The 12,025-nt window shown below is 32.1% G+C and overlaps 1 protein-coding gene across 1 annotated transcript in view; it reads left to right on the top strand.

The window, feature by feature from the left end:
- The window catches only part of LOC129218040 (syntaxin-binding protein 5-like), a 215,511-nt gene that overhangs the window by 27,800 nt on the left and 175,686 nt on the right, over positions 1 to 12,025 (top strand). The window contains exon 3 of the mRNA XM_054852219.1: positions 4,008 to 4,089. Within this exon, the coding sequence (XP_054708194.1) occupies positions 4,008 to 4,089 (82 nt within the window). The remainder of the gene's footprint in view (positions 1 to 4,007; positions 4,090 to 12,025) is intronic.

Genomic DNA, 12,025 nt, shown 5'->3' on the forward strand with positions numbered 1-12,025 from the left:
AGGAAGTTTTCAAAATGCTACTCCTCCGAATCCTTCCCCTCCCCCGCAAAGCAGTACGGAGCATCTCAAATTTTGTTTCCCGATCTTCAATTTTGCAAAATTTTGGGAAAGCTCCTGAATACAAAAAAAAATCGCTTAAAACTGCATTTGAAAATTACTTTTAATTGCTCTTTTAGAGCTTCAATTTTCAAAGATTGCGGGCCCTACTGTTACCAAATATGGTCAATCACGTTTTTAAGACTTCAATTTCAGAAAATATTTGGGCAAGGGCCTCCGAACCTCCCTCTTAATATCATCAAAAGTTAGGTTTTTCAAACATGACTTATGAGAAATTTAAGTTAGAATAGCCTCTGAACCACTTCTCCTATTTATCATAAAATACTATTTAGGTTTCTAGGACTTTAGGTTTCTAAAGCTCTAGATTTCCCTTCTTGTAAAAATCTTCAAAATTGCCTATAATTGTGTTTTTGAAAGTTCAATTTCAAAAATTTGGAAGGGAGAAAAAGAATCTATTTTTCCATCTATTTTTCAAAAAAAAAATCTTGTAGAAAAACCCAGAGTTACATCCCTTATTCTAACGCAGTAAATTTGGCCTATAATCATGTTTTAAGGATCTAACATCTATAAATTTCCTCAGAGCCCCTTGTACCTTTTCCCCCATAACACCTCCTAAGATCGTGTAAAATTGCGTTTTTCAAACTACAAGTTTCAAAAAAATTTCTGGAGAGAATGCCCGGACCCCTCTTATTAAAAGAGATTTTTTTTTTTTCAATTTTTGCTCCCTCAAAACTATTTTCTAATTGCACCACTGCTCCTGTTGTCATGTGTTGAACAGCATAAAAGTCTTATTAATTGTCCAACACTTAGATAGATATTCAAAATGGCTTTAACTTAGATATTAAAATATTTTCTTCATCCAAAACGCATTGTTAGCATATAAGAGGAGCTGCTGAATACGGAATAATTTCGAAATATGAAGTAAAAATGTACACCATATTGCAAAATTAAATATTCACATATTATTTTTTGTATAAATTAAATGCCAAAAGTATTTTTTTCTATTTTATATTTGTCTACAAAATCTCCCTCCGGGTGCTAACTATATTTTCCTCAAACTCTAGACCATAAAGGCGCTCCAAAGACGTTTACACGATGGCACAGATCAGGCTTGGCATGGTCCTGTGTGTACCTAGTATTAAGTAGTATCCACATTTAAAAGAATTTGCTTGGTTCACTTATGGCTTTTGAAGCAAAGCAATCATATATTTAGCTCTTTTTTTTCCATGACTTTAAACTTTGACCCCTACTCAAGGACAAACAAATCGATTTTTTAGAAAAAGAAACTTCACTTTTTCTTATCTTAGTACCACTAACATATCCTGAAATTTTTACAAAAAATGAAGACATCTACTATCAAAAGTGTCCAGCTTTAAAAAAAATGACTCTTAATTTTATTATTGCAATATAAGAAGAAAATTTGATCTTTGTGCTTGTCATCCTAGTTTTTTTATTTATTGTAATTTTAGCTTCATTACGCTACTTTAAAAGAATTGTTAGTTTCATTTATAAAATATGTTCTTCAGAACTGTATTGGAGAATAAGTAACTGATCAAAAGCATCATAAGTTCATTTGGGTTGTGTACATTTTTTTTTACAAATGTGGTAGTGGAATTTAAAACAATGTTATTTGGTGTTCACATTATTATAATCTAATAAAGAAAGTTAGAAATAGTGTTATATTTTAGAAGCATTATGTAGAAAACTAAAATCCGTAAATAAATTGCTGATCCAATGAAAAGTCTATGTATTTTCTCAGTGGAATCAAGTATCCCCCATGAAGGGATCATGTATCCCTTGATGTGGGGATACATGATCCCTTTATGAAATCATTGTAAAAAATTATTTTACCAAAACTATCTGTCTAATTTCAACTAAAAGAATACTGTCAGATAGAGGAAAAAATTACCTTTGTTTACGTATTAAAAAAAAAAAAAAACACACAAATCTGATAATTTGCAACAGAAAAAAAAATTGAAAGCTAAAGTGGGGATCAAGTATCCCCAGTCTCACCTAATCTAAGAAATTTTAACACATGAAATGAAGTTTGAGACATTTCTGAAAGGGGAACTAATATTTCAATAAATTATTGTTCACATTTTTTGAAAAAAGGATCAATACAATTTTTATCTCAAGTTTTTTACTCTTCTGTTTTTTGTTTAAAATGTAAGTCTGTAGCCAATTTATTTGTCATTGCATCCTAATTTCCGATGACTTTATCTATTATCCGAGAAATAATTTCAGTTGAAAATTTAGCTTGCTGCCGATTACAAAACATATTAAAAAACTGATTGTCTTTGGCCAAATTAATGCCTGAAAGCACAAAAAATTAGATTTTTGTTGTAAAAATATTTATAATGCTCGCACCGAACTGGTTAGTTAGATTAAACCAATCTCAATTTATATTAAATTTGATTGAAAAGTTTTTTTTCGCAGAATGTTTATAGCTAGAAGACTTTTCTCTGAGTTGGCAGTGTATCAAAGTGCTCCACTGCTATTTCGTGCTGGAAAGAGTTTGAAATTGTACTCTATTGATGCTCTCACCAATTTTCTGTGCTCGTAATGCTTTGAACTTCAATATGTTGTTCAAGATTTATAAAAATTATTTTCGACAGTGTTGTTTGCGACTCAGATCACAGACATACACTGACTAAATAATAAAATAAGCATGAGTGACATTTTTACTTCAAAATTATCGGAATTCGTTAACAGACGGTAAGACTTCTTCTACTTGAAGTGAAAGGCCGTTGATTAGAAAAAGGCAGTGAATAGATTTTCCTGAAAAAAAGGATGGCCTCATCCACCAGGGGGCTGTTTGGAAGGGTTGGATGGCCATTGCTAAGGGTGTTTTCAACATTAAATCTGGCATGGGTTAAAAAATCCATGCCATGAAAAATTGGCCGCTAAGAGAGGTGGCCACTTAAGACAGGTGGCCTCTCAAAAACGTTTCACTGTATTTAAAAATTTGAAATTTTAAGATATTGGCTATAGACTGGATAATTAAATTAACCAAGCAAAGTTGGTAACTTTAAGGTGAAGAAAAAAAAAACAGTTGTTAAACATTTTTTCCAAATTTATAAGTTGTATGGTTTTCTAAAATTCCTTTTAAACCATTACATCATCTAAAATACAATTCCATTTGATTATATCGTGTTTGTCAGGAGACAACAAAAAAGCATGATACGTCCAATGACCTGATATAACCGAGATCATAAAAAGTAATGATTCAATTGTGCTGTACATGATGTCATATGCACCTACAAAAAGATTCATTTATTATCATATTAGGATGATTTTCTTATTCAAAATCAAAGAAAATTTACCTACCTGTTTTTTTTAGGTAAATAGACAAAAAAAAACCTCTTAAATATTTTTGTTGTTTTACGTTGGAATGAGAATGAAAAATTACAACTTAAACTGCACTGAAGTTATGGTGTGGAAATCCTACCAGCTTTGTTCATTGATTCAAAAAGGAAAAAATACTTGTTTTAGAGAAGTGTAGCATTTTTTTCCCCTGTGAAGTCACATGTTAAACAACATTAAAAATAAACTTTTTGGGAGACAAAGGAAAAGTGCAATATATCAGAAAGAGCAATATAACAAAATGCAATGTAACAAAGTGTCATTGTATCATATTTTTACTGTGTTTGATGCAGTGAGAAGCAAAGGGATATCAGTGCTAAAATTTAAAATTTGGTGATAGTGCAACTGGTAGGAGGACCTCTCCTCCGTATTTGGGCAAGAAATATAGTAGCTCTGGTGGGTGTTGCAGTACAGCATGATTTGGGGAAAAATTCAATTACAGGCTACCTAGGATCTGGACTTTAAACATGTTTTACCCGAAACTTTAAAAAGTCCACTGACATCCCTTTGCTTCTCATTGCCTCATTTTGACTTCTAAGTTTTAGGCTAGTGAAAACTTGAAGCACAATTTTTTTTAACTAAAATAGATTTGGGCGACCTGGTGTAGATATTTGTGTTCAACATGAATTAGATTCTGCTGTGGTGCAAATTTTGTTTTTAATTAATGAGGTAGGTAAATTTTTATAGTCAAGAGTTAAACATGTTTTCTTAGTGTCAACATCTCGTATATTGGAAAGAGTTAAGTTTGTCTCATTGTTTAGTTCTTTATAAGACAGTAAACATTAGATTTTGATGATATTTATAATTTTTGGTTACATTTTGCGCATATTCAGTGTGTTATTTCAAGATTTTTTCTTAGTAAATGATTTAGGGTGCCATTGGCTTTCTGAATTTCCTAGCTATTTTAAGCTACAGTACCTTGCAAATTACTTGGGGTAAACATATTTTTTGAGAAAAATGTACCTGTCTCTTGGATTTTCTGCTTTAAATCAGTTTCAACTGCATTTTCTTGCAACATACAACTGTCCTTCACTGATCTAAACTGGTTTGACCATGTGATCATGATGTGTTGAAAATTTTCTCCCTTAAGTTGCTATAAGAAGTGATTTATTGTGTGAATTGTTAGTTTCTGAAGTGTGTTTAAAAATTGGATATCACTTCCCAGGAAAAAAAGACTAGAATTGTCACCATTAATCAGCAAACTTCTATGAGTGTGAGTGACATTGCTGCAGCAGTTGGAGTTGGAGAATACAGCATTTTAAGAATTATTAATCTGGGAAAAAAATTTGGGACATTCTCCAAGATGGATGAATAAATATTGATGCAATTGTAAGACCACACCTCAAGCAGCCAAATTTCTTGTATCAAATTGTAAAATGCATCCTTGTGAAACAACTACAGACCCTCAGAGAGAATTATTAGCTATGAATGTGACCTTGGATTCATTAACAATACGATGAAGGGTTATTGAATCTGGGAGACTTGCAAGAACACCGAGCAAAAATTGGTCATCAGCACTTGCAATGAAGAGAAAACATTTAGACTGGGCCAGAAAATATCAATCCTGAATTGCACAATAGAGTTGGCTGAATAAATCGAAATTTTGCAGAGCACTTAGTGTGGAAAATGTGCGACTCCCTAACATTAATTACTGAAAAATTTCGTGACTTCTGCTCTGACAAGATACTTGAATTTTGAGAATTTTACATAAAGTTCCTTGAATACGAGGAAACGTTACAAAGTAGCTACATACCTAATACGTTGCAGTACTTCGAATTTTTAATCACATCAACAACACACCCCTTGAACCAGGTCCTTAATTTTAGGGGTTAGGGTGAAGGGGGTCAATGGCCCCCCTCACTTAACCCGGGAGATCTTGCGCTTCCTGGGCAAACATTAGGATGTGTGGGGGTCATTGAATGACACCAGATCAAAACTCTAATATAGTGATATGCTGATAAAAACATCATTTTTCGACTTGTTTACTGTTAAAACCATAACATCTTATAATTTTCGACATTAAAATTGAATTTTAGATGTAAGTGCGATTTATAAATGAGCCTTACAACACTTATAATGAAAGCATTTCTACATTTGTGATTTAAATCAAGTTCAGACACTCTGAATAATAATACTTTATGACACACTTAAGTGAGTTTTACAAACTTAATAACAACTATAATGCTGTTATTGGTATTTTTGATGCAGAAACTTGTAGAACTAATGCTTAAAATGTTTAATTTTTTATCAAAACTAAAAAAAAAAAGAAAAAATCGCTACATTCAAGGCAATCTTGTCTCACTTTACTCCACTTTATGTCATATTTTGCAATTAAAAAGTCAGTTATTCACTTTTCTTTAAAGTATTTCCATTTTTTTCAACTCTGTATCATATTCGCTGAAATTTTCATGATCTAAGAATTTCTCTTCTAAAAAAATTTTTAGCTCCATATTCTTCAATGATGAAACAATTTTTTGTTTCACTATGTGCAAAAAGTGTTTAAAAAGAACATATTTCTTTCTCGTGTGGTATTGGCTTTACATTTTACATGAAATAACTTCAATATTGAAGGGACATAAACAAAACAACCGTATTGTCCATTTGAAGTAGTTGGTCTGTGAAACAAACAGCAGGATGGGCAGGGTCATTTTATGAACCCACTAACTGACTAAACATGTTTTAGCGGAGCACAAACAAATCAATTCAAACTGCTACCAAAAGGTAGAAGGGGGAACCAAACTCGCTACTGATAAGAAAATAATGAACTGATGGATAGTTTTTTGACAATTACTATTTGCAGAAGGCTTGGGGTCATAAAATGACCCCCGCATGTCCTCCCGGGTTGAAAAAACTAACATTTTTTACATATAAGTGGGCATGGTTTGTGTGTTAACTCAGCACAAATTACTGTACAAAGTTTCCTATCCCCGCATTAATTTCCTCTGCTCTGGCAAGAGGTCTAAATTTCAATGAAAAAAAACAAAAAAAAAAAAAAACAGGTTTTTAAAATTGTGGCTGTTGAAGTGGGTAGAGATTCAAAATTTGCAAGGTCTTTAATTATAATCTAATTCATGTACGAACAAGTTCGATTAAAAAGCAAAGTTTGTATACGGTTACAAAAATATGCAAAAAATGAGAACTGCTTGTAGAATATAAATTTCTATTCATTGAGGAAAAATTATGAAATTACTTATAAAGCTTGTTAACTGCATTATTAAAACCAGTAGTGGATTTACTAGGAGGGCAGTGGAGGCGATCGCCCCCTCCATAACCGTCATTTTCCGAAAACAATAATATGAAATTAAAGAATATACTAGCAATTACTACTATTTTAATCAAATGAATTCTATAAATTTGCTTTAAATTAGTTTTAGACAGTAGTTTAGTCAAGGGGGGAGGGCGTTAAACACTTTAAACCCAAGCTTGCTCCCCCCCCCCTCTTCCAATAATTTCCCCACTTTGTTTTTAACTTTAACAACACTGCTCGGCAAAAAAAAAATAAATAAAAATGCTTTTGACATGATTCTTGCTGATTCTTACATAAAATGACCCCTTGAATCCAAATACGACTGCAATTTCCGCGCTATACATCCCACTTATTGGAAACGGCACCCACCATTTTTTTTTTTTTCAGTTTCCAACAGTTTCGTAGCCATTACTTTTATTTGAATTAAAAGAGAGCATTATATTAGCCATTAACATTCTTCTGAGGGATTAGAGAAGTGTGAAGTTCAAAAGCATGAATATTTAGAGCAAGTTGGGAGACTCATGAGGGGTATTCCATAACTATTTAAAAAATCAACGTAACTGACCTTTGTTTTCTAAGGGCTTGTTTCGCAACAGTTTCACTTATTTTCGGCATAAATTTAGAGTATAGAACTCACTCCTATGAACCCTATGTCGAAAAAAATGTTCACATTGTAAAAAAAAATAAAGCATAGTATTTTCCATAGAAAAAACTATGCTCACTTATGTGTAAAATATTACTTTTCAAACCCATAGTGGATGGGTGGGGGGAGCAATTGCTCTTTGACCACCTCCCACTGACCGGGTCTGGGAGAGAAGGATTTTAGGTTTTCAACCGCCACCCCTTGAATAGACTATAAATTCGCCCCTGATTAAATCTGTACCTTTTCGAGCAATTGACAAAATCAATTACATTAACACCTTATGTACGAAGGAATTCCCATGCATGCTTAGCTCCATCTCTAAGAGAATGGTCATTTTTTTTTTCTAAACCAGATGGAGTATATACATCTAAAAATAAACTTAACCAAGATTTGAATCTCAGTTGGTGGTTTAATATTTGAAGTGTACAATCTTAATTTTCTATTAGCTGTTTTCAGACAGCAAGAAATATTTACCTCCCCCAGATCGCGGTTAGCAAGATAAGGCGAGCATACGTCTTATTTTATGGCATGTGACATTAGTAATGAATATTTTTGGTCTTTACTCAATATCGTTGGGTCAACTTGCAATCTAATGGCTTAAAACCAACTATGGGATCCTTTTCAGAGTCGTACAGCCTTTTAAAAATTTACTGGAGTAAGATTTGGAGCCCGACGTTGAACCATCAACAAACTGGTAGAGATACTGCACAATGAGAGACCACTGTTAAATACATAAAAAATATTTTATAAACGGATCCGTTTTTTTCTGCTTTTTTTCATAATAGTATTGATAATTGAATTAATAAATGTATAAAACTAGGTGTTAAAGAGACATTACAAAATATATTTAAAATGTTAAAAATAAGATAAATAATTACTGTGCTAATTATGAATTAGTAGTAAACATTATTTAAATACCATAGAAAACTAATCACAAAATTGATGTAAAAGATATAATATAAAATATATTTATTTATGATTAGTATGAAAACAAAGAAAGTAACAACAAATATATCGGTTGCTCAGCAGGAATACGGGATAACTTAATTTAAGAAAAAAGACTCACCTAAAAATATTAGGGAGCTTCAGAATAATTCCACTTGAATACAGAAAAAATCATAATTTTTTTTTTACAGAGCCGGCCTTAATGAAGACGTTTCCCAATTGGAGAATTTTTGAAGAGCCCTGTATAGAATGATTGCATTTAATCTGAGGCAGAAAAAAAAGAGAGTGAATTGAAATAACGGTTAGACAAGTTTAAAACTGAAAAATTTTTGATGCGCAATTTAGTGCTTTGACAGAAAAGTTATATACCAAACGTTACAAGACCTAAAAACGAAATTTTATACTGTCTTTGATGTTAGTAATAAGACAGAGATGGGAGGTCGGTCAGAAATTCAAGTCTTCAAAACTCAGTTTCAGTCGAGAGAAGAAGTTCCGGAAAGAAAAGGGGTTCAAAGGCCTCTCCCGGAAGAATTTTGAAAACTGATGCCAAAATAGCAAAGTTTGGACAATTTTTGGTAAAATTAAGAGAATGGGGTTAGGGGTTTTCGACTGATTTTTTTCAAAACTGAAGTCAAATTTAATCTAACTTTGAAAACATTAGGGGAAGTGTCATTCTTCACCTGACCCCCTCCTCTCTCCTTGTTACATTTCACTCTGTTTTTCATTTCCATATTGATATAAAAAGTTGCTCGATGTCCCTCATTTTTTTGCCCCTCCTTTTCCTTGTCACAAACTAAAAAACAATTTCCTAACCCCCCTCCATCCCAGAGCCTCACATCATTTGCTTATAGAACTTTGGTAAGGAGTTTACAATGCCTAACTTTATTTACAAATTTTGAAGTACCAAAATTAAATTGATCAGACAAAAATCAGTTTGTAACAAAACAGTGAAAATTCAGAATTGAACACAAAGTAATGGGTAGAGTGAAGTTGGTTTAGAAGTTAGGTGTTTAAAAATACATGTAAAGAAAAACAAAGTTTCTCCTAGATAACAGCACACCCCTCAATATTTTTAGACTTGTGGATAGTAATATACTGGAAGAATTTTAGCTTCCTATTTCAATTGAAAGAGGGTGCTCAACCCCCTCCCCTAAAGTTCATGAGTATGGGGAGGGGGGAGGGGGTTAAAATATACATTGAACTAAAAAAACAATGCTACATATTGTAATATACACTAGTAATAAGAATATACCTTGCAATAAAATAATTATTTACAAAAAAAAAACAGCAGGGGAAATTAAAATGTCTAAATTTTTGGCATTTTCTATGCTACGGCTAATGTTAAATTAAGGGGTCATTGAGCACCCTCTTAAAATTTGGGTAAGAAGCTAAAACTTTTACAACATAAAACTATTAACCTCCGAGGCGGCAGCCATGTTTTTCTAGAGTTTCTGATAAGCGTCATCACCGAAATACCACGTGGACCCATAAAGAGTCAGTCTTTTCTCAAAGGGATTTTATCCCCCTTGCTAATCCGCAGAGGGTGTGTAGTTCCTTTTGCTTCATTAATGATGCGTGACGTTGAACGACAGTGCACCTGGGCATCAAGGCTAGTACAAAAGAATATCTTTGGAATGCAGTTTCCAGCCAGGTTGCAACTTACCACGTGCTATTTCACTTAGATTTCAAAAAAGGGGAAATACTAAACCTATTTGAAAGCATAAGGATGTTTTGATTTTCTTCTAAATTAGAATGCAGATCTCCTTAATAATAAGACAAGGAAACAAATATTTTGGTGCAATATTTTAATAATCTGAATATCTGTATACTTATGTTTTGAGAGCAACTATTACTTTCATTTTGTCTATTAGGTCTTGTTTTTATGATATAACTTTGGCGTTTTTAATTTAATATGTTTAATTAGACTTAAAGTATGGCATAAATTATTTTTTAAAAAAAGAAAAAAGACTTAACTTCTGAGAAACTTTTAACAGTTGACAAAAAGCCAATCTATAAGAGTTATGTTTTCAAAATCAAATAAAAGTTTTTTTGTTGCTCTCGGAAACCTTCCTAGTGTTTGACTTTCAGTGATTTTTCTCCTCATTGTCTCCTTGAAAATCCCAGAGATTTCTTTATATAAACATCATACTTGTCCTGAAATCAGTTTTCTTGCAACTTTATCCCTTATATTTCGCTAGTATCTACAAAATAATTAGAAAAACTGTCTAAATCATTGTGTGAGTAGCCATCCACATTATATCTAAAGGGTCTGCAATTATCAAGGATTCTTTGATGCACATTTTAGTTTCCAGGCCTTCAAAACCCTATCTATGCTTTTAACTTCATATTTTTAAAATTATATAGTTACTAAAATGTAGGCAAAATGAGCTTACATGGAAATATTAATACTATTAATCAATACTCTGCCAATACAGTAAGTACGCCAATAAATTCAGTTTTGACACCAAAACAACACTAGAAAAATATTTTAAAAAACATAATAAAGAGAAAAACGCATAGGAGTTATTGATTCAAAATAAACCTTAATTTAAACGTTATGGTGAAAATTCACGTTTTGCAGTAAGTAGAAGTTTTTGGAAAATATTCGCTTTAGCTTTTACTCGTAATGAAACTGAATAAGGAAAAACAAAAATCATCGAATTATAAATAAAATGCTTACACTTGTGTGATAAGTGGGAAACACAATAACAATATTAAAATGCAAAAATAGTAATAAGAGTTGCAGGCACATGTTTCGGAATTTTAAGGAGCCTTTATTTTAATTGGGCGAATTTAAAAATTAAATTATGGTTAAAAAGACAACTGTCATGTGTCACAACGGTGATAAATCTAACATGTTGTATACGTAATAAAGTAGAAGAATAACAGAGTGCAAATATGATGTAATTTCATTCATTTTTCATCATATTTAATGACGTTATATATTTTCCACCAGATGTTGGAAATTCTTGCTATTTGTGTCATGTTTTCTTCTTCTAACATATTTTCTGCTGAATTATTTAAGTGGTTATTTACAGTTAATTAAGTTGAAATGAAAAGTTACATCAGATTTTGGAGAAACAGAATGTTCTGAAACGAAAGCAGTACTCACATACTGTTCTAACAAACGAGTATTAGCCAACAGTGCACTTAAAAGTTCTTGTATATATTTGCGAAGAATGGAAAGTCATTATTTTTATTCTGAATGGAATGTAGCATTTCTTAACCACTAACATTTTTCTGAGGAGCTAGAGAGGTGAAAAGTTAAAAGACATGAACATCTTTAGCAATTAGGGAGACTCATGGGGGTGTTGCTCCCTAAATATTTTAACAATCATCGAAAACGATCCTTCTTTCTGGATTTTTTAAACAATTTCTTCACTAATTCTTTGGTGTAAAACCGTAGTATTGATCTTACTTCGAACACCAATAACCAGTGGCGTACAGAGCACCCCCGCGACCCTCCACTATGTAAAATTAAAAAACAATTGTTCTTTCGGGGGGTGGGGGCACACCAAAGTCTCTGTATGCTACTGCCAATGATATTAAAATCATTAAAAAATCATTAAAATAATTTTTTAAAAAAATTTCATATTTTCCATACTTTAATAATGTTAATTTAACCTAGAAAGAAAAATTTTTTATTCATGAATTTCCTGCATTTTGCGTGTTCTATGGAAAGAGAGAAAAAAGAAAAAAAATGCTCTAAAATAAGCAAAATGTTTCCTTTTCTGCTTTTTTAAAGCTAATCCACGCTGTGAAAAGTAAAT

Source organism: Uloborus diversus, chromosome 3 (genome assembly GCF_026930045.1).
Source record: "Uloborus diversus isolate 005 chromosome 3, Udiv.v.3.1, whole genome shotgun sequence".
Classification (NCBI taxonomy): domain Eukaryota; kingdom Metazoa; phylum Arthropoda; class Arachnida; order Araneae; family Uloboridae; genus Uloborus; species Uloborus diversus.